The sequence below is a fragment of the Hyaena hyaena genome, unplaced genomic scaffold (assembly GCF_003009895.1).
Source record: "Hyaena hyaena isolate Hyena2069 unplaced genomic scaffold, ASM300989v1 scaffold_102, whole genome shotgun sequence".
Taxonomy (NCBI): Eukaryota; Metazoa; Chordata; class Mammalia; order Carnivora; family Hyaenidae; genus Hyaena; species Hyaena hyaena.
Window position 1 is genome coordinate 531,465 of NW_024080734.1, and position 24,090 is coordinate 555,554.

The 24,090-nt window shown below is 44.3% G+C and overlaps 1 protein-coding gene across 1 annotated transcript in view; it reads left to right on the top strand.

Annotated features, from left to right (window-relative positions):
- The window catches only part of DOCK2 (dedicator of cytokinesis 2), a 415,239-nt gene that overhangs the window by 353,191 nt on the left and 37,958 nt on the right, over positions 1-24,090 (top strand). The window contains exons 33-36 of the mRNA XM_039235715.1: positions 4,892-5,040; positions 14,288-14,373; positions 21,089-21,245; positions 23,154-23,194. Of these exons, the coding sequence (XP_039091646.1) occupies positions 4,892-5,040; positions 14,288-14,373; positions 21,089-21,245; positions 23,154-23,194 (433 nt within the window). The remainder of the gene's footprint in view (positions 1-4,891; positions 5,041-14,287; positions 14,374-21,088; positions 21,246-23,153; positions 23,195-24,090) is intronic.

The following is a 24,090-nucleotide window of genomic DNA, read 5'->3' on the forward strand; positions in this document are numbered from 1 at the left end:
TGCTCACACTTTGATCTTAGCTCAAGGAAGCCCGTTTCAGACTTCAGACATCCAGAACTATAAGATAATAGCTTTGTTTGTGTTAAGCCACTAAATTTGTGGTGATTTATTACAGCAGCAACAGGAAACTAATATGAGCATCCTCTAAATGCCAGGCACTGGAGTCACAACTGGAAACAGGTTCATGATAGAGCCCTTGACTTCATAGAATCAGGTTCTTTGCACTGAATAGTAACCTACTGATTGCAGAGCTGTCTCGTTAAGGGGAAGTTGCTGCAGAGCAGAAGCTTGAGGCACCTGGAGACTCTGTAAAAGACTCCTGTCTCATGAGTGAGCCAAGGACGGCCTCGATGAGGAATAGTGTGGAGCCTTCACTCCAGAGTAGTCCTATCCTCCGAAACTGGAACGTGAGCCATCTGACTAAATACAAATGCTATAATGCCCGCAGTTTTTAAAAAGCAAAACGAAATAGTGAGATTAATGCCACAATATAGTTGGTTTATCCCCATATTCCAAAGGTTATAATTTCAACATATAATCAATACATAATGTTATTGAGATGTGTTAGCTTTTGTTTTTGACTTCCAGAAATCATTTTTTGAAATCTAGTGGGCTTTTTATAGTCAACAGCACATCTCAACTTGGAGTAGCCTCAAGTGCTAAAAGATCCAAGTACAAAAGATCCATGCGGCCGTAGCTTCTATGTATTGGAGAATGAGTGAGGATTATGTGTGGGGATAGGTGGAGGTAGGGTTCAGTGTAGAATGGGGGCAGGGAGAGGGAAGAGAGAGCATGGTGGCCAGAGGAGGCCCCATATGCAGGCCCAAGGAGGAGGAACAGAGTGTGTCCGAAGCATGGAGCCAGGCCATGGAGGGAGGACAGGCAGGCAAGAGGAAAGGTGAATGGTACAGAGAAGAAGCATCGAACCAAACAGGCCTGCAGAGCTGGGTCCCAAGAGTAACAGAAGCCATGGAAAGATTGTAAACAAACTGTGGGTCAACGTAGTCAGATTAGGGCTTTTCAAATATCTTTGAGGACAGATTATAAAATATTTAGATGGGATGAAGGAGGGTCTGCAGTGTCCTAAGTGTCAGTCCTGGGAGAAAAGGTAAATCCATCGTGATCCTCTCCCCAGGCCAGCTCTTTACTCTGGAAGTGAACAAGTAAACGGATAGCCCTAAAATGTTCCCTGCAAAGCTCTGGGAAGCTCCATGCATTGCAACATGTCTTTATATGTTGCTTTTTCCAGAATCCAGCAGAGGCTGAGCTTACAGTATTCTCCATCCCCATCACCACAATCAACATCGTACTTACTGAGCCTTTCTAATGAGCCAGACGCTCTGCAGAGCCCTCTGTTTATATGAACTCGCTTAAGCTTCTCAACAATCCTACCAGACAGGGATTATTTTTATCTCCATTTTACAGATGAGATCACAGAGGCTCGGGGAACTTAAATGACAGGCACAAAGCCACAGGGCCATGGAGTGGTGGCAGTGGGACCTGATCCAGGTTGTAGGGCTCAGCGATTCTGCAGGGCCTGGAGGGAAGCTGGAGCTGGGTGTGTGCTGGACGGCGAGGAGCAAACAGACTGCCTGTCTCAGAGCAGTGCCAGAAGGGAGCTTTTCCAAGGCCGAGTCAGATCAGCAGAGATCTGTGTTCTTTCTTCCCCTTTCTAACTGAATGAGTGATCTTTCTGGATCAACCCAGCCTTACTTACCCCTGTCCCCAGGGGTTTGCAAGACTCCAAAATCCAGGAGGTCATGACTTGTCCATGCCCCTGTTCATTCCACAGTCTGTGCCCACCTTTAAAGAGCCATCTACTTCCCCAAAGAGTGCCCCTTCTGTTCATATCAGCCTCACAAGGTCAGTGACTGACTCTACTCTGGTCTCAGCAGGTTCACAACGAGGGTCTCCTTTGTCCTGGTTTCCCTCCCACCCCCTTCCTCCCTCTTCCTTTTCCATCAGGTCATCTTCTTAGTGCCTTCATACCAGCCTCCTCCTGAGAGGAGTGATAGATGAGGCCATTGCACAGATTAGAAACCCAGGCCAGAGAACACACAGGACTCCTTTCCACCCACACACCGAAGCTCTTCTCTGCACTCTCATTACCAGCAGAGCCTTTCCCAAAGCCTATGCAATTTGGCATTTGGATTTATCCTGCTGGCTTATTGGCACTTTAAAAGCCTTTTCTAATTGGTATCTGTGCTCAGTGAGATTCAGCTTCCATTATATGAAAAAAGACCCTCTTACCGATTCCTTGCCTTGCCTTTTCTCGAATACAGCAGCAGGTGTGTCTCTTGAATGAGGATTTTTTTTTTTCCAAATGAGTTTGCATTCAATTAGCTACAAATATGTAGTGTGTGTGTGCACGCACACATATGTCTATGTATATAAAGACACACACACACACACATTCAGATTATTTGATCACCAAATCCAATGTGCTGAAATTCCACTTTTGATGCAACTGAATAAAATTTCTTCATGGAGCATTGTAAGGGGCATTCAGCTCACACTGTATTTAGAGATCAGCATCTCTCTCTGTTTCCCCTATTCTTCCAAACATCTCTTCGGCTGACTGCAAAGAATGGAGGTCAAAAGTATCTAAGAAATCCCTGGTCTACAGCATGTCAGCTCTTTATTTTAAACCATCTTAAATATATCCTTATCATACTCAATGCCCTCCAGTATTCTAAAGGCCTTTGTTGCATAAGCAATTTCTCCATTCTGTGGTGGCTTATCTGACAGTTTCCCATTTGCTTTCTACTTATTATTGCACTTGACTTTGAATTTTAAAACCCCACTGTGGGTTTAAAGGATCTTGAAGGACAAAATCAAAAACCTAGATTAGCAATTACTATAAACCTGCTAGAATGTACAGTCTTTTTTTTTTTTTTCCTTTTCTATTTGGGCCAAAACGAAGACTTGAAGCTCAAGTGTAATCCAAATGCATCATAAAACGAAGCGGATATCCTGGGAAAGTGTCTTTATATTTCACTCAACTCTCAATCTGACTTCACCATTTCATTCTCACTAACTGAAGATAGTCCAAGGATGATGCCTTTTTTTAATCTGAATTCTGGGGAAATACTTGAACATTAAGCCTCATTTAGGCTGGATGAAAATTTATTTTATTGCTGTCTTCCCTCTTGGCTCCTTTTTGGAGCTTTAATCGAAAGCAACGGCCCCAGGCTGTACACCATACCACCCGAATTTCTGCACCTCCAGGAGCTCTCTGCTCCAGGGTAAGACCCCCATTGTTTGATCAGACAGTAGAGAAAACCAGCATGGGTTTCTTGGACTCGGAGACTCCGAAGCGGCAGCTGGTGATGGAACACCCAGGCATCAGCCTCGATGATAGGGTTGCCTGGATGTACTTGCCCTAGCTTTCCAGGAAGTCCCTGCAGCTCCTAAGTGCTAACCGCCCCACCGTGCCTCTCTCATGTGTGTATTCTGAGGACTCTGATTAGTTCTGGCTCAACAAGGCTGCCCTTAATCGTTCATTTTGGCCACACACCAGAACAGTAATAGCAAACACTATGTAAAGTGTGCCACATGCCAAGCACTGCCCTAGGTGCTTGGTAAAAATCCATTTATTCTTCACAACAACCCTATCAAATAAATATCCCTTATTCTCCCAGGTTACAGGTGAGGACACTGAGGCCCCAAGTGGTGAGATCAACTTGTCTAATATCTTACAGCTAGTTGATGGTGGAGTCGGTTTACAAATTCAGGCAATCTAGCTCCAGGATCAGTGCCCTTAACCTCTGGGCCACACTACCTGTGCCCCTAGGTGCTCATTTTCCAGGCTTTGTGTTAAGTACACACAGGTATATTATCACATGGTCTTTTCAACAGGTGAGTATTGCTTTTGCATTTTTCTAAGATGTATAGCCAAGCCATATAGCTAGTTAGTGCAGGAGCTAGACAAATTGACTTCCTCATTCAGCAGACATTTATTGAGCATCTAATATGCCCTCTACTTGGTGCCATAGGTACAACAGTGAGAATAGACATCGTCTCTACTCTCATGAAATGGAGGAGACAGACAACCATCTTATTATTCCACAAATAAAGCCATCATCGCAAAGTTGGGGAAGAAGGCACAGCACAAGAAGCCATTGCAGGGGGTCTGACCTACGTGGGGTGGGAAGTCATGCACTGGGGTCTTTTCTCAACACATCTACCCAGTGGAACCCATCCAGGGGAAGCCCGGTGACAATGGGGGTGTTGGGGCCCAGACAGGGAAACTATTCTCAACAAAGGAGCAGTGTGTATATAGGCCTGGCAGCAAAGGACACAAAGTGAGTTTGTGACACCGGAAGCAGGCCAGCATATCCAGAATGCCAAGAGCAACAGAAGGTTCAGGGGACTGCCTCACCGTTCCACTCAGTATTCCATTGGCCATACTGTTCCCTCAAGGGAGGGGAGTGGGGTGCTTCACTATTCCACTGAGCATACTTTGCTATTCTTGTTTCATGAAATAGTTGCTAAAAGCACATCTTCTAATCTCAGAAACATGGTGTGTGATGCAGACAGGCATAATTTCAAATACTACAGTGATTCGCCATCACCAACATTTTCCATCAGGGCTCCATTTGCCAAGGAGATCATACAGGTGAAAACCCTTGTAAGCAGCGACGTGCTTTCCACAAACTAATGTTATTATCCTTAATAACAGCTCATTCTGGATGATGCATGCCCCTCTTATAGGAGTTAATATATGTAAAGTGTTCAAAATGGTGCCTGGCTCCCATAAACAACCTTATATGTATTAACTATTGTTTTTACTGTTCTGCCTCCCTTTTTTTCCTTTCCACAGGCTTGGTCTAAGGAGGATCTGTGCATCATGAAAACTGTTTTATGTGTCCATGTCCCTCTTCTCTTACAGGCCAGAACAAAATCTGCTTCATCCCAGGCATGGTGGGACCTATATTAGAGATGACACTTATCCCTGAGGCTGAGCTCCGGAAAGCCACCATACCAATCTTCTTCGACATGATGCTGTGTGAATATCAAAGGAGTGGGGATTTCAAAAAGGTAAAAAATGAGGCTGGAAACCCATGCCATCCTCCCTAATCCCCAGCCCATTTCCCCATAATGATATCCTCGTTCCATCTGCCTGGGCTTCATTCAGGGGCTTGACAGTAGGCTAGGGACATTATTCATGTGCCCAGAATGAGCTGGCAGATTGGATTAGGTCACTATTCTATCATGCTTTGCTGCCCAAGGCCAAGATTAAAATGCACTTTCTTGCTGTGTATCAGCGTGGTCCCTTTCTCAGTAGTGCAAGGACCCTCCTTCCCCTACCTAAGAGTTCCCTCAAGGTGTGTCCAAAGAGCCTGCCCCCATCTCATGCCCGCCTCTGTCTAGCTCTTTCTCTTCTGGGACAATTTGGAAGATCTATATTCTCTATAAAGAGCTGACCTTCCCAGGGGTCACTCTCAGCCATGAGTGAAAATTGACAGGAAGGGTGTCAGAGGCCTGCTGCTCAGGTGAGACTTGCGGATCTGCCATGGCAGTAGGAGGCTTTCCCCAGCATGGAGGGAGTGGGGAATTTGTGTGCAACACAAGTGTCATTGGCCAAGTGTTGTCATTAAAAGTCCCCTCAAACTTGAAGGATGAGGACTGCTGTCTGGGTGCAGTCACTGTAGAAGCCTCTGAGAGTGGAATAAGCACCCATCTACACAATAGGCTCTTGGCAGTGTTCGGTAGTTTGACCCAGTTCAGGAAGGTGGTGTTCAAGTCTTGTCAGGGTGCCTCCACTGAGGTTCCCTCAGATCTTGCCCCACTGTCCTCTCTGCCATGCCTTCCCACCTGGTTTTACCCCTAACAGGCTCTTACTCCCTCTCCCTCTCCTCTGCCTCTCACTCTAGACCATCTCCTGCCACCCAACAATTTCCCTTAAAACAGCTACTTAAAAGGTAACTGATTCCAAACTGTATTTCCTTACAATCCTTAGATCTCACCCCACTATTGCTTACTTGTTCCCCAATCCTTACTCAGGAAAGTGCAGACCCTTCCCCTTGCATTCACAGCCCTCCTTGCTCTTCAGCCCTTTCATCCATTATTCCCACCTCTTCCCCACATCCCACCTGTTCCCCTGCTATTCCTGCAGCTCACCTGAATTGGGGTTGCCTCGGTCAGTGTCCTCCTCCATGCATTTTTCCTTCTTTCTGTGCTCTGCCATGTTCACAGTCCTGCTTGCCATCACCTAAACTCCTACTGATCCTGCAAAGTCCAGGGAAGTCCTATGTCCTTTAAGAGGCCTTTTCTCTCTATTCCTGCATCATTTTATCTGTCTGAGGTATGATGATTATACACTGCCTTGTGTCATACCTATTTCTTAGCATTTTCTGCATCTTCTTCATCCTTATGTAAGAAAGGTGATGATGATGACAAAAATGACTGCCATTAACTGGGTGCTTAGTATATATCAGGCACACTGTCAGTACTTTCCATGCATTAGTTCCTGTGATCTTGTTTACTGCAACCCTATAGAGAGTTAGGTAGCATTATAATACCCATTTGACAGATGAAAATACCGAAGCTTAGAGAGGTGAAGTCACTTGCCTGAAGTCACACATCAACAAAGAGGTGAGGCAGAGACTGCAACACACAAGCCACTACCATGCCATTCCCACTGTATCGTCCAGTCCCTGGCATGTTGCCTGAGTGAAAGAATGAATGGCATCTTCTTCATCAGTGCTTTCTCAAAATATGTTCCATGGAGCACTAATCCAACCACATGCTTCTAGGGTATGGAAATTAAATACCTTTTGGAATCCACTGCATAGGGTAACCCCTCTTAGAGATTTCTAGTGCACATTAACATAGTCAAAGCACGGAGGCATTCCATGGTAAACAGACCTGCTCAATCTCAAACTTATTTGTATAAGAAACATCAATTGGATGTGCCATGTTGCCAAACACTCAGGAAAACGTTGTTCTAAGGGGAAAAAGAGGCTACAGGTGGTCCCCGACTTATGATGGTTCGATTTACGATATTTTGATTTAACGATGGTGTGAAAGCGATACACATGCAGTAGAAGCCTTACTTCAAATTTTGGATTTTGGCCTTTTCCTGGGCTAGCGGTGTGCAGTAGATTCTCTGTCATGATGCCGGGCAGCAGCAGCAGACCACAGCTCCCAGGCAGCCCCGTGACCATGAGGGTAAACAACAGATATACTTAGAACCATTCTGTTTCTCATTTTCAGTAAAGCATTCAGCAAATTACATGAGCTAATCAACATTTTATTATAAAATAGGTTTTGCATTAGATGATTTTGCCCAACTATAGGCTAATGTAAAAGTGTCCTGAACATGTTTAAGGTAGGCTGGGCTAAGCTATGATGTGCAGTAGGTTAGGGATATTAAATGCATTTTTGAATTAACTATATTTCCAACTTACAATGGGTTTATCATTATAACTTCATTATAAGCTGAGAAATATCTGTAGTTAGCTCTGATGATATCAGTGTGAGAGAGTCCCCTCCTGCCCGGGGATTAATTAGCAGGAGCTCTCTAGTCCCAGAAAGGCTAGTGACCAGCTGTCCCCTTGGCAGAGAGCCTGAAAAGATATCAGGTTAAGGAGTTCAGATAAAGAAAGATACCATATCCAACCAGTTGGGATAAGGGGCAGTAGAAGGTGAAACACTGGATTGGGTATTTGAAAGCAGTTTACAATCTGCTAACTTTTAAGGGGGATGCCAACTATGTGAAGCATGGAAACGTATACAGGGCACACAGTGTGACATGAAGGGCATCGCACTTACCTTCAGGTCAGTACACCCTCCAGAGACGTGTGCACCAGCTGGCTCAGAAGATATCCTAGGAGCAGGTGAACAAGACTGTCATTTCTGGATTACAACCTGACCATTGTATTTGGTGGCCTTCGGAGGCTTGCCTGAGTATGATTTTTTTTTTTTTTTGCTGGAAAGGATTTCCTTATTGTGGCATCCCCATGACATCCACCCACCTGTTTTCCATGAATGGGGATCATCCTTGGGCTCCTCACTCCAAGCATGTGTTCATTGTAATAATTTTCCCCAATTGCTTCTCTTAATTTTTCCTTTATCAAAAGAGACAGCACAATCAAGCTGACTAATGGGGCAGCTTCCCGTGAAAAAACCAGCTGGTGTGCTAGGTAGGAGCTCAGCTGTGGGGTGAGCAGATCCAGGCATGACTCCTTGGTTTGGAGTGAGCAGCCATGAAGGTGTCCCCAGGAAAGGAGGAGGCCAGTCCCCCAGGAGCCCCAAGCAGCCCTGATGGCCAAATCCAGAGCAAATCCCAGCACTGGGTCTGAAATCCAGGAGGCGTTGCATGCAAACTAGCATTAGAGAATGATGTCAAAATTATGAGCTAAAAACTAGGTGCCTAGAAAATGACAGACAGGCTTTCCTTTCTAAAATTTGAGTTTCTTAAAGGAAAGAGCAGAACCCAAAGGAAACATTAGCAGGACCTCTGCTCCCAGTTTACACTAGGCCTCTGGCCTGGGACACAAGATCTTGTGGTTCTCTTGCTGCCCTGCTTTTGCTCAGGTTCTTCCTTTGATTTCTTCACCTGAAGCGATTCTACTCATCCTTCAGCTGAGGCCTCACATTTTGCTTCCAGAGGCAGTGGTTTATCTGGATGCAAAAGACAGATGGGCTCACGCAGGATGTGCCTGGGCTGGAACTGGGACGGGGTGGGGGGGCGGGGTGGGGGGGTTAAACGCTGGTGTGGGGATGTGGTGGTGGGGAAAAGGAGGCTATGGGGCAATCTCTTTTTCTGCTCTGAGTCTCTTTGCAACCTCATTGCTCAATTTCCCTGGGTTCTCCTGTAGCCCAAATTAGATAGCTGATACATTTGACTGATAACCTTTACCCCCCACAAGTACAGCACTTCACTTAAGACCATCTCAGGGGTTCCTATCTTGTGCTTCAGAATGGATGCCTCATCCCTGGCATGCTGTGATTCCTCGGTGGGACTATGGACAGGGCAGTTTTGGCAAAAGGAGCCTTGGGTTGCCACACTGTGGCAATGGCCACGCCCAGTCAGGGTGAAATGCGTTTTGTCCTGTCTAAGTGAAGCCCAGGCATATCACCTGACCCACACTGCATGATGATCTGCTCATAGATCTGTCTCTATCACAAGACCGTGAGATATTTTAGAGCCAAGGCTAGTCTCTCATTCCTAAACCCCTAGCACTTGTCAAGTGCCTGTCATGAATGTGGGTGGGAACCATGTCAATGTTCCCAAGATGAATGGAAATATTTAGACCTGCATCTTTCCACATTTCATAGAAAAAGCCACAGCACAGGGAGAAACATTCCAGTGAATATTTTCATCATGTAGGGTAATGATGGTAGCTGACCATTGTTTGGGTAATCCCTGGAGGCTGGGTAGACCGGCTGTTTTCCTGGCCAATTCTTTGTGTACAGAGAGGTTTGTGGGTTTGTGGGTGATGTTGGTGACAAGGACTTGGAGTCCTGGGGCCTAGAGACTGAGGAGAGTGATTGACTATTATACGGATTGTAGAACTGGACTGTGGAACAATCGGCCTAAGGGTCCGAGCCATAGTGGGCAGGAGGTCCTAGAGAAAACTCCTCTCAGAGAGTAACAGCATTTGATAGCAGCACCTAAGCAGCACCTAGGACTCAGCATGAGCTCAGTAAGTGCTTGGTAAATGAACTAATGGACAGAGATATCAGTTGAGCAGATCCTACTGAAATGGAGTCTCAGCATGAAGTAGAGTGGTGCTTTGAATGGCTTAGAACATAATGTAGAAAAGAGCAATCAATTCAGTAAGTATATACTGGGCACCTACTATGTTCTGGCCAATGTGTTTTGGAGTCATAGACTTGCTGCTTCTGGGCTGAATAAATTTGGGTAAGTTATTTAACCTCTTTCAACCCCAGTATCTTCATCTGTGAAATGAATATCATAATACCATTGTAGCTTCCCAAACCCGAGCTCCACAGGCAATGATCTGGAGCAGGCGGAGATAAGATAACTCAAAGAAAATTAGGAAGCTACACTGACTCCCTAAAGCATCCCTTGTCACATGACATTGTCTTCTCCAGCTTTCCCCCAAGTCTGTTTCCATCCACCCCCAGACAACCAGCATTTCATTAACAAAGGAGGCAATGGGCTGACTTACCGGTGGCAGTTGTATCCCTGCTATCACTCTGCCGTCCCGGCCTTCCGCACTATCTCTGCCCCTCCTGTACGAAGTCAAAGTCAGACATTTGAAGAAGAGCTCTTGTTGCCTAAATTTCACACTTCAGCAGGATTCTAGGCAAAAAAAAAAAAATAATGAAAATAGCCAAGATGTTCTAAAGTAGTTGGGAGAGGTCACAAAAGCAATTCAGGGAAGGCACGGTGCAAATGTGAGACCCGCATGAGTTATTCTGCTGGAAGGGAGAGGCCCACTCAGGAGGACTGGGCTCTTAGAGTTCACTTCCTTTCTTCTGAGTAGCTTCTCTTAAGATTCCTATTGGTCCTCTGTAGCACTGACTTCTGTGAAAGTAACCTGCAGATGCTCCTTAACAAATATCCCCCTTGCAGGGGTGGGGTGAGGAGTCAACAATGTGATGTAGCTGTGCAGCTATGGAGAAAATGGAATTGACTTGGAGGATTCAGACCTTTGTTTTAAGCTCTGCACAGTGGCATGGCATAGTGTATATTTGGGAGCCTGTGCTGGACCCTTGGGCCTACTCTAGGTCAATTCCATCCATGCTTCAAAACCCAAGATGAAGATTCCACTTGGCCTCAGTTTCCTCATGTAAAAACTAGGAACGATGATATCTATCTCCCTTGGCTATCATAAAGACTAAGTGAGATGGTGATACTATTGACATTGGCAATGTTGACGATGTCATGATAACAATTATTGAGCACTTATTATGTACCAAGTGCCATGCTAAGCCTTCTGCATGTGTTTTCCCATTGACTTCTCCCAATACCACTCTAAGTGGCCGCTGCTTTATGTATTTATTTTTAAATTTTTTTGAGAGAGAAAGCATGTATATACCAGCAGAGGAGGGACAGAGGAAGAGAGAGAGAGTTTTTTTTTCTTTATTTATTTTGAGAAAGAGAGAGAACATGAGTGGGAAGGGGCAGAGAGAAGGGGAGAGAGAGAGAATCCCAAGCAGTCTCCATGCTGTCAGCATGGAGCCCAATGCAGGGCTTGAACCTACAAACCACGAGACTATGACCTTAGCCAAAACCAAAAGACAGATGCTTAACTGACTGAGCCACCCAGGCACCCTGAGAAAGAGAGAATCCTAAGCAGGCTCCATGTTCAGCATGGAGCCTGGTGCAGGGCTCAATCTCATGACCCTAGGATCATGACCTGATCCAAAATCAGGAACTGAATGCTCAACCAACTGAGCCATCCAGGTGCCCCAGTAGGTGCTGTTTTATATCTCCAGTTAATAGAAGAGAAAATTGAGCCTCAGAAAGCTTATTAACTTTCCCAAGATCACATAGTGGGGAGAAAAGTCAAATCAAGACTCAAACTAAGTCTCTTGGATGCCAGAGGCTGTGGTCATAGCCACCCCTGCACACAGTGCCTGCTTGGGAGCAAATGGGCCGGCCTCTGTTATGGGATGTGCTTGACTGAAACCTTCGCTCTCCAACCTGCCCTGAGGGGCTCAGGCATGGTACAGCTTCATCCAGCTCTGCACAGCCACTGACACCCTGTAATTTCCTTCCCAACGGGCTCTTTTGTGACCCTGTGACAAGTGCTTATTTACCCCCATGCACTTCTCTGCTGTAAAGGAAAGTTCATCACTTAAGGAGGAATCATGCCAGCACTTACCACTGAATAACTCAGACAAGAAAAAAATGCTGTTTTTCTCCCATAAAGCCGCTTTCCAGTAACATTCAGCAGTAATAACAATAACATTAGCAGTAATCATAAGCAGATGAGCAAACCCAATGCATATTTGAGTTTATGCTCTCCCCTGGTGCTTTACATATAAAATCTCCTCCAGTCCTCCTAAGTATCCCATGTGGTAGGTACCACTATTATATTGATAGGGCCCACAGGCCAAATCTGTCCTGATACCCGTTTTTGTAACTAAGGTTTTACCGGAATACAGCCATGCTGATCTGTCTATATATTATCTATGCTTACTTTTGTGTTATAGCAGCAGAGCTGAGTAGTTGTAATAAAGACCAACTAACCCACAAAGACCAACATATTTACAATGTGGCCCTTTACAGAAAATGTTTGCTGACCCCTGATGCCTGATATAAATTCTGAAATGGGATTAGAAAGACCAGACAGTTTTCCCAAAATGGTGGAGGAATGGAGCAGCCATGTAAAGTCAGACAGTCTAACATCAGAGACCATGCTTACAGTCCTTTAGCTGTATTCCTTCCTGCCCTAAGCGTGGCACAATAGACATCTCTAATCATGACAGCCCCAACCCTTAAGTCTGGATAATATTTGATGCATACAAGATGTTTAATACAATGCATCATGTAAGGTACATGATTCATATGCCGACTGGCAGCCCAGACCCTCATCAGATTGGCCCCCATCTAAGTCTTTATTCTAATTTTTTTTCCCTTTCTTTCTTCTTGAACTCTGTTCCTTCTTAACTCCTCTCCTCATTTTTCTTTACTTCCTCACCTCCACGACCTTTGCTCATTCCATTCCTCCTACCCAGAATTCTCTTCCTTTTCATATTTATCACAATCCTACCCATCTTCCAGGTTTTTGGTATCTCCTTCCATAAATCATCCTGACTGAGGAAATTCACAGGAAATTTTCTCACCTGTGCTGTATCATCACAAGCTTTTGGTCCTTTCCTCTGGCCCTCAGCACACAAAGGTGAGGGAACAATGGCACCACAGATGTGAGCTGAGGGAAAAGTAAATTCAGCTTCTGCCTTTCATCACCTGAAGATTCCAACCAACTAGATTGGGCTTGATCGTTTGTGCCCTGGAAGGAGCCTGCCAAAAGGTCTCTGCCATTCATCTGAAGCATTACAAATACTTCTTCATGTATAATAACACCCAACACTTAGTGAAGTGGTACCAATCCAGGGCTGGCTGCTTTTCAGGCATCATCACCTTTAGACGTGATCCTCCTTAAATATGACCCCCAGACCTCATGGGCATCTTTTAAAGACTAAGGATAGAGAAGCTGTGTGAGGAGCCAAAGACTTCCTAGACCTTAGTGACCTTTGCCAAGGGTCTCCTTCCCTTTTCCAGATGCCAGTTTCTTATTTAATGGTAAAACTGAGGGGAAGTGGACTGTGTGATTTGGATTGACTCATCAGGGCATGTTATTGAAACAGGACAAACCGTTTTACATTTCAGCCATGAAAAGGGTCCCAGTATGACCCTTCAAAATATTGCATAGGCCATGAACTGAACTGGGTTAGATGCTTCTTGACAGTGAAAATAGGGAGATGAACCCTCTCTGGCTTCACACAAGAAGATTTGGTGGGACTGTAAGTACACACTCATGTTCAGGTCACTTATCTAGTCTGATCTCTGACCGTCACAGTGTCACCAGTCTCCACTTTCTGAGGCATCAGTTCATATACATATGACAGCTTCAAGTATGGGTGGGCTCAGGGGCTCAGTCTTTCTCTGACTCCCCTTTTCCATTTCCTCTGTATTGGTGTCATTTCCAGGCAGGCTCTTCATTGGGGCGGCCTCAGGCTTACAGCCTTCTGTCTTCATGGTGAGCAGACAGACTCTTTGCTAAGAGTTCCAGCAAAGCCTTGGATCTGAGTCTCAGTCACTCAGCCTGAGCCTTTAGTAATCTTGTGTCTAGATGATGAAAGATACTGATGAAAAGCTAGGCCTGGGTCACATGCCCACACCTGGAGCTAGGAGGTATGGTCACCTGTGTCCCCAAGACTATGTTTAGGGCCAGTGTGATCACCAAAGTATGGAGAGAGGAACACGAGGCAGACAGAAATACTAGCTGTCCATGACAACATGCTGTTACCTGAAGTTGCAGTGATCGGTCACATACCTCCATGTCTTTGCACACACTGTGTCCAAGGGCTTGAAATGCCCCTTTCTTCACGCGCTCATTCTCTCTCCCCTCCCTCCTCCTCTCTCCAGCACTTACCTTCTACTCCCCCTTCTCCCTGTGCTCTGGGAACTCCTAAAAGCAGGCATAGCATCCCGTTTTGTCTTGCACTCCCAGTCCTGGGCACTAACCCTGGGAAATGAGAGGTGCTCCCTAAAGCTTTGGCTAAAATAACAAATTGACTAATCTCAACATTCAGCCTTCTGATGTTGTTATTATTGATTTCTCATCTCCTACTGCTTTAGTTTGAAAATGAAATCATCCTCAAGCTGGACCATGAGGTGGAAGGAGGCCGAGGAGACGAGCAATACATGCAGCTGCTCGAGTCAATGTAAGTTCAGCGCCCCATGCGCGGGAGGAGCCAGGGAGGTCAGCTGGAGGCTGCAGAGCTCAGAACTCCAGGGCCTTGAGACTCCTTCCTCCCCTGGAGATCGATCTGACGGCTCCTGGTATTGGAGAAACTCCGTTTTTGAAAGAAACCTCAAATCTCTGTCTCTTGAGTGGCTGTTTCTTTGATATTGATGGAATGGGATGGATAAAAAGAAACTTTGCTTTGTTATGAAGAGAAAAACAATCCACCAAGATGTTCACTTTTGTTGTCTCTCTGCTGAGGAATAATTCTTACTAGTTTTTCCTTTTTGTTTTAATCTTAGACAGATGTTGATCATGACCAAGATATATAGAGCACGTTCAGTGCCCAGATGCCATGCTAGATGCTGTCTGTGCACTGCCTCATTTAGTTGCATTTACTCTCTGATCCCCATTTCATAGAGCTGGCCCCTGAGGCTCATGGAAGGGTCTTGTCTGAGGAAACTATAACAATCTAGTTGGGTGGACAAGCTGAGACCCAAACCAGCTCTGCCTGACTGCAGGGCACAGGTCTGAGTGAAGCCCTGGACAGTGGTCAGCACTGAACTTGGAGTCAGGACACTTTTTTTGTTTGTTTTAACATTTAATTGAGATATAATTTATATACCATACAGTTCACTTAAAGTATACAGTTCAATAGCTTTTAGTATATTTGCAGAGCTATACAACCATAACCACAATCCATTTTAGAACATTTTCGTTACTTCCCCAAAGAAACCGTATACTCTTTAGCCACCGTTCCATGCTACTTTCTGCCCCTGTGGATTTGTCTATTCTGGACATTTCATGTAAATAGGATCAGTATATGGTGCTTTGAGAACATAGCATGTTCCCAAGGTTCGTCCATGCTGTAGCAGGCATCAGCACCTCATTTCTTTTTGTTGCTGACTAATATTTCTGTTTAGATACACCCCATTTTGTTTATTCATTTACCTATTTTTTAAAAACATTTTTAAGGTTTATTTATTTTTTGAGAGAGAGACAGAGTGTGAATGGGCAAGGGGTAGAGAGAGAGGGAGACACAGAATCCGAAGCAGGCTCCAGGCTCTGAGGTGTCAACACTAAGCTTGACGCAGGGCTCGAACTCATGAACCATGAGATCATGACCTGAGCTGAATTCGAACGCTTAACCGACCCAGCCATCCAGGTGCCCCTATTCATTTACCTATTGATGGACATAGCATTGTTGATGCTATGAGCATTCTCATGCAAGTTTTTGTGTGGACATAATGCTTCCAGTTTTCTTGGGCATTTACCTAGGAGTGGAGTTGCTGGGTCATTTGGTAACTCTACTTGGCCTTTTGGGGAACCATCAGACCGTTTTCCAAAGTACTTGGCCACTCACATTCCAACCGCTGTGTATGAAGGTTCCAGTTTCTCCACATTCTCCCCAACTCTTGTTAATATCTGCCTTACTGGCTAGAGCCATTCTAGTGACTGTGAAAGTGCTATCATTGCCATCTTGATTTGCGTTTCCTTGATGGCTAATGATGTTGAGCATTTTTTTCATGTGCATATAGGCCAATTGTATATATTTGGAGAAAGACATTGGGTTTCAACCCTGATTCCATCACTTCTATATACCATTGGGTCAATCACACATCTTTGACCTCAGTATCTCTATCTGTAAAATGGGGATAATAATCCTGTAGCTATTTTGAAGACTGAATAACTATAAAGCGTCTGGCACACAGCAGGTAAAAGCTTGCTAAATGTACTTTGTTCAGCTACCTGACTCCCAGTTTCTGTCTTCATATCAGTGTCCGTTTCCTCCATAAGGACTTCTGCCAAGGTTTAGCACTGTGGCTCAGACATCCCAAATTTCTTTCTAATTGCACATTCTCAGATTTGTATGATTCTCTGATAGAACTCTGATTTGGGTTTCTTTTCCTAATCCTTTTTGAATATTTTAACTCCAACAACAAAAGCAAAATAAAGGCCTTGCTCCAACCCTCACAGTGCCTGTCCCTGCCTGCTCAGTAGGCAGGGCAGATTCCCAGGCAGCACCACCTCAGCAGGCCCCATCCCCCTTCTGTCACCGTGCACAGCCCTCACTAAACACGGGGAACACAAACATAACTCAGTCGGAGGGAAAATCCCACTGTCTGCTCCTCGGGTGGGTATCAAGACTGACCGCCTAGGGGAAAAAGTGACATTTTGCCTGAGTCCATGTTTATTTTAAAGTTCTAAAAAGAAAAATCTAAATATTGACCATAAGGGAAACCATTTATAGTGCTGGCAATTTCCATTTTTATAAGCGGATGGGGCTCTGTGGCAGTCTTCAGATGATCAGCAGGATTTTCAAATCCTTCCTGAGTGATTATTTATAAAAGGAATCCTTAGAGGTCGAGGAAATTAAAAGCAGCTCATTATTTTTCCTTCTACGATAGAGGTGTGGATGATTTTTACAAAACTAATCAAGCCCAACCAGAGGAGTCAAGGTCCCATTAGAATGTCCAGGAGCCAGGTCCCTGCTTCTTCCTTTGAGCTTTCTGAGCCTCAGTTTCCTTATCTGCAAATTGGGGATAAAATACTATCCAGCTCTTACAGTTTTTGTTGTTGAGATTAAGCAAGAAAAGTCATGTAAAGTACTTAGCAGTTTCTGGTAACTAGTAATTGATCTAGAAATATCAGCTATTATTGTTATTGCTCTCTAGGTGGACACTGATGTACTTATTTGAAGCCATGAACATACCTGTCATTTCTCCTCCTGTCTAGTCATCTTCAGTTCCTCCAGCCCTTCTTCAGTCCTTCATTCAGGGCCTCTACTGGTGTGGAGGAACTGCTCTGGGCAGACACAGTCCTGTGGTACACGGCTTAGCAATATGATGGAGACTTTATGAATACAGCAGGGCTTCCTTTCCTGTGGCAGCAGTAGCCCTGCATTAGGGCGCAAGGCCTAGGTATGAAGTAGGGCTCAACTTCAGCCGTCATGGGCTCTTGTGCAGTGCACAAGCTATACAACCTTATACAGAATCCCATTCCTTCCTACCCTCAGAACTATCCCCAGAGCCTACTCCCATCTGTCCACATCTTTTTTTAAAATTTATTTTTATTTTTTGAGAGTGAGAGAGAGTGCACATAGCATAGGGGGAGGTGCGACCATGAGATCCAGACCTGAGCCAAAATCAAGAGTCAGATGCGTAACCTACTGAGCCACCCAGGAGCCCCTGTCTATCTCTTAATGTGAAGGTCCCACAATGAATGGAGAAATTAGACGCTCCATTATGCTGTATTTCATCTGCCCGAGAATTTTTCTAGAAGTGGTAAGGGAGCTGGAAAGGTGAAAGGGACAGAGAATGTTGTCCTGGGGCAAAGATCCCACCCAAACCAGTTCAGTGCCTGAAAGAGTACCTGTAATAAGAGGTACTCCATACATCATTTTTTAAAAAATATTTTTATTTATTTCTAGGAGAGAAAGAGAGAGAGACAGCGTGAGCAGGGGAGGCTCAGAGAGAGAGGGAGATACAGACTCTGAAACAGGCTCCAGGCTCTGAGCTGGCAGTCAGCACAGAGCCCGACACGGGGCTCGAACCCACGAACAGCGAAATCATGACATAGCAAAAGTCGGATGCTTAACCGACTAAGCCACCCAGGCTCCCCTCCATACATCAGTTTTAAAGGAATGAGTGAAAGCCCAGTTCCATCAGCATTGACACAGAGCTTGGGCCTGGGCTCCTCCTCCTGAAGGCCTCCGATGCTGAATGCAAATCCACTCTAGGGCAGTGTGAGTTCCCTCCCAACCCCCCCCCCCCCCGCCCGCCGCCCCGGCCCCCCAGTGCTCCACCACCTCTCCCTCCTCTGTGTGAGGAATTATCCACATCACCTGGAGATGCCCAGGACCCTTTTGATTGTACCTGTCCTCCACTGTGATCCAAGGGAGAGAAGCAGCTGGGGGACCTTGGCAAGACCAATATTAGAACCCAGACTTGGGGGCTTCATGACTCCTCTCTAAGTTGGTGATGTTAATAATGCCAAACTCTAGGAAGTTTTGTAAGTATTAAATAAGATAACCAATAAAATGAATTTGCACAGCATTTGGAACATAGGAAATAACAAATGGGAGTATTGTATGCTATGGTTAGTCTTTACTTTTGTATCTTCTTCCCCTGCTATACTATGATTTCTTGGAAGTCAGTGTCTTAATAATTTCTGAATCCCTGATTCCTAGAAAAATATCTTTTGAGTGGATGGATGGTGGATTGTGGTAGATGGTGATAGATGGTGAAAGGACAGGTGAGTTCCAAACAATCTGCCAATTCATCTCACCAATCCGACCATATGAGCAGATTTATTACCTTACACCGAAAGAATAGAGAAACTAAGAAAGTATTCTTCAAAACCCATGCTTTGCAAAGGACCAATAGCACTAGCATCATCCAAGAGCTTTTTAGAAATGCAGAATCTCAGGCCCTAGCCCAGACCTATTGAACCAGAATCTGTTAACAGAATCTATTAATCAGAACCTGTTAAACCCCAGGTGATTCCCATGCACATTGAACTTTGCAAAGCACTGGACTGAACCAGTTGTTCTTAATGTTGGCTGCATATTGGAATTACCTAGAGAACTTTAAAGATAAAATACTGCTGCTTGGCCCCCACTCCCAAAGATACAAAGCCATTGATTTTTAGGGTGGTCACTGAGCTTTAGAAAATTCTCCCCTGGAGATTCTAACATGTAGCAGGGACTGAGAACCACTGGCCGGGGCTGCCCTCAGGCCGTGAGATACCTTCTGGGTCTGAGCTGTCTGGAAGGCTATGAGGAATCACACCCAAACACTGGACAAAGCGTCGCATGTTATTTACTTGGGAAATGGGGCTAACGGGACCGTCCCAGAAGGCGTCAGGCACAGCTGTGATTGAGCCAGACAGGCCTAAATCACAGGGCAATTTGCATCTCTCATCGAGAGCCAGGGAACAGGTGCTTCTCCCACGGAGAAGATGAATTTGTCTGATCACACCACAGTTTGAGGTGTCGCCTCCTTGCAGCCTGGTTTGTCTTCTGGGAAGAAATGACCCTCTGAAGTCCTTGCCTTTCTCACCTTTCCCTACTAGGAGCTCTTGGGACCTAAGCTGCCACAGGGATATTAGCCAGAAACAAATAGTAGCCTGGGTAATGCTTGTTACTCAGGATGCCCGAGAACACACCACAGTGTTTCTCTGTGGGAAAATAGAGAAATGTTTGGCTTGATTCCCAAGGTCACCACTTACTATGAGAGTGATTTGAGGAGGTTGTTTAACCTCTCTGAGCCTTGATTCTCCCCTCTATAAAATGAGGGGAACAATTTTTACCAGTAACAATCATCATGATGATTTCTTAAGAAAAAGTGATTCGAAAAAAAAGAAAAAAAAGAAAAAGTGATTCATACAGTGTATGGTATAAAATAAGTGATTAAAAAGTAGTCATTAATCAAAATTTTAACCCAACTGTCTCTCCTTGCCTAGCCTGTGGGCCTCCTGAAGGTAGACATTTTTTTAATATTTCTTTTTTTATCTTTCTCTCCATCCCCACCCCACACAAGGCCTATCATAGTGCCTAGCAACTAACAGATGCTTAAGGAATGTGACATTTTTAAAATTTTTGCTTTTAAAATTTAGAATATTAATATTATAACAAATGTAAAATTTTCAAATAATATATGCACATTTAAGTTAAAAAAAAAAAAACCAAATACTCTCTTCTCTATTCCCCCACCTAGACTGCTTGTCAGAAGAAATCACCATTAAGAGTTTTAAACCATCATTAAGAGTTTGGTGTTTGTCCTTCCTGACCAGATTTGGCACATTTATAAGCACACAGAAGCACATGATGCAGACACGCATTTCCACTCACAAATGCCAAAGCCAGAATATTGATATTTAACAACTGTATTAACTTGGACAATTTAGTTGGCTTCTTTGTGCCTTAGTTTCCCTGTCTACAAAAATCCCATCTCATCAGACTCTGATGGAAGATTAAATTAGTTAAAATTTGTGAGGCATTTGGAATAATGCCTGGGACATCATAGGTTCTATGTGAGTTGGTTAAATAAAAAGTAAATATTGTTCTGAGGCTTACTTTTCTCACCGATCTGTATATTTTATAGAGCTTTTTGTGGCAAAGCATATTGATTTCTAATACTTTATAGTGTCTTCATAGAAGTACATTTTGTAAATATGCTTTAATTTGTTAACCATTTATTTGTCTACTGATAGACATTTAAGATAGTTTCAACTATTTCACTATAGACATAATTTGTAAGTATCATAAATCTTCACATGCTTCTGGGAATAGTTCTGCAGAATAGGTTCCCCGAAGTAGAATTGTTGGGCCAGAGGGTATGTGCATTTACAATTTTGATAGATATTGTGAAAATTGCTACATAAAATGTTGTACTGATTTACTCCCAATGTGGGCGTGTACAAGTGACTTTTTCCCCACACCGTTGCCCACATTGGACATTTTTCCCCCATTCTGATGGTGGGCAAAAAAAAAAAAAAAAAAAAAAAAAAATTTAAGTACTTGCTAAACTATTTAGACAAACAAGTGTATATTGAATACATGATTGAATAAATAAGCAAAATGAGCCAACACATGAACTAGCAGAACTTGGACTCCCTGGATCATTACCCCCCTCTGCCGACATACTCTTTGTCCTCTGGCCATGAGCTCACTGCCCTGCCGTCTCTGCCTGCAGCCTGATGGAGTGTGCCGCAGAGCACCCGACTATTTTCAAGTCAGTGGAAAACTTTGTGAACCTGGTCAAAGGCCTCCTGGAGAAGCTGCTCGATTACCGGGGTGTGATGACAGACGAGAGCAAAGACAACCGCATGAGCTGCACGGTGAATCTGTTGGTATGTGGGGTCTGCCAGCTCACCCCAAGGTCCCATCAGTTCCTGAGGGCAGGCCTGGTTTGGGGTTTCGCTATGCTCTTGATAGGGAAGTAGTGCTAAGGGCTTCAGAAAGCAGAAAGAAGTGGAATTGAATCCCTGTTCTGCCATCTGCTAGCTCTGTGTCCTGAGACCAAGAACTTCACCATTCCGTGTCTCAGGTCCCTCATATGTGAAATGAGAATGAAGGTTTTCTTCAGTACTTAACACATCACATGAAAGGAAAGTGGCAGTAAAAAGTGGTTGAGAGTATGAGCTTTGGAGTTACATGGCCCCTGGGTTCTCCTATCTCTGATAATTAATAGAATAGACAAGTCAGGGAAGTTTTCTTAAGGTTTAGTTGGCTTATCTATCCCATAGAGAAAGTAATAGTACCTGTTTCTTAGGTTATTCATTCTGGGGCCATGGTTAAATGCTTCCTATATGTTAGTTTCCTTCTCTTACAGAATGATCTAATAACCAGAATTTACAGCAATTAGTGTGGGCCAGAATAGCTAATCTCAAGTGCAGGCTCCTAACCCCTATACCGCATGACCCACCAAGGGCCAGCTCCTGAACAGTCTCCCTTTACCTGTCCTGCGATACAGTCATGAGAGGTAGTACCAGCCCCAGCACCTCACACCACCATGCCAGCCCAACCTAAAGTGGTTTAACTGAATGAAGCTGGCCAAAACACCATGTAGCATCCATCAAATCAACCCCCTGACCCCGCCATGTTCCGTACTCCAGAAATACAAACCCTGTTCTATAGTTCTTTTGTGTGGCCTCTGTTAACCTAAGTTGACTTCCTTTTTAATAGCCTAGATATTGCCATTGATTTTCTGAAATGCTAAGGGGAGTTAAAAAACCCTGATTACAGCAGAAACAAATTCATTGCTAATAATTCCACCAGGCCCAATTTGCATAAAGAGCAGGAAGAGGGCTTTTTCCAGGAGTTTAGCAATCTCTCTATGGAGAGGCAGAAGTTAGTTGAAGAAAATGACCTTCAGCAGTCAGACTCTGACCAGGGAGAGAGCTTGGGACAGGCAGACCCACAAGCAATTATACCATGCTAGCTTTTGGTGTGGTGTAAAGACGGCATCAGGAAGGAGGACAGGAGGAGGGTGTCCAAGGAGCCGAGGTCCAGGGTGGCTCTGTCACCCACTGTGTACCCTAGAACACCTGGAACATCAACCCTGCCCCTCCCGGAGCCTCAGGTGCACATGGGTACATTAGGTTAAACCAGGGTTTTCTCAAAGTATGTCTCATGGGTCAGATCATGACCTCCTGGCTCAGAACTTTTAAGGGCTCATTTATAAATGCATGAGATTAGGATCCCTAGTGGTGGAGCCCAGGACCACTAGTGGTCTAAATGATCCCCGAGCTTGAGTCAAGCTTCCTAAGTACTACCAAGTTTAAATGTTTTTGCCTGTGGAATCTCATCGTAACTCCTCATATGGCTGTACTATCAGGAATTATGGGCCGTTATTATCCCTGGAAGCTATTACTAGTCCTAAAACTCTGATTACTGCTCTTGTCCTGAGAACAAGCAGCTCCATCTGAGTAATGGGTCTGAGCTTGTAAAATCAAACTGGGCTGCTGCAGTACTGACAGCCCACCTCCCAATGCAGCAAATAGTCCATCTTCACCCCTGATTTGTGATGGCTGAGGTACCCCCTCTGTCCCTTTACAGTCTAGGGGTCAGGGGAGTGACTTTCAAGGCAGAATCTCCTAGAAAGGGTGTTTGATGAATTCAAGACAGTAAGTGCCATGCTCGCATCTCAGAGTGCCCAGCTAGTAAAGAGCAGTCTTCCTCACATCTCCATCTCCACCCTCTATTCCTGCCGCTCTGCAAAGAAAAACACTCACCACTGTTTCTCCTCCACTACCTAGAATTTCTACAAAGATAACAATCGGGAAGAGATGTACATAAGGTAAGATTTTTGTTTTCTAAAACTCACATCTGCTATGTCATTCTGTTGCTCAGTATCCATCAATGGCTCCCCGCTGCCTTCAGGATGGAATTTAAACTTATCTTCTTGATGCTAGGTCCCTGTGTATTCTGGTTCCTATCAATCTCTCCAGATTTTACTCTTTTCATTCTCCTATAAGCAGACCCCCATGCCACTTGGAGTCCTACAACCTGCTGTGCTGTTTTGCTGTATTCACAGACCATACTTTCCTTAACCCATCTTGTGGATTGACCTGGTGAATTGCATCTGCATTTGTTGAAGGGCTGGCATATGAAGCCCAGTTCTAGCGTTTATTCAGCATGTGGTTAGACCATTGGCCAGCCCAGTTTCAGAGGGAAAAAAATACCAAGATGCATGATACTTACTTTCTTAAAAGCATTTAAAAGACATTTATACATTTATTTGAATATATCATGAAGGAGTTTTCTTGGGGGGTGGGGAAGGACATTAGCCAGGAACCAAGAACTCCCTTGTCAGTTTTTCTCAGTCTCATATTTTTTTCCAAAGCTTTTGTATTGTTATTTTTACTCTTTACAAAAATAATGCGTACTTACTATCAAAACAACAGCAACAAAAAACTCATAAAATATAGACAAAAACAAAAAAAATGAAATAAACTCATAATCCATACATTTTCTCAGACCTTTTATATGTATATTTAGATGGAATTCTATGCCTGCATATTTTTTACAAAAATGAGGTTGTGTTGCTCATAACTTATTCTTTGCTTGACAAGAATTCCATGTCAACAGATGCATTTCAACATCATTTTTAATGAAACTATAATATTTTCTTTCCAGAATATACCATAATTTATATAGCCAATCCCATATTGTTGAACATTTAGGTTGTTTCCA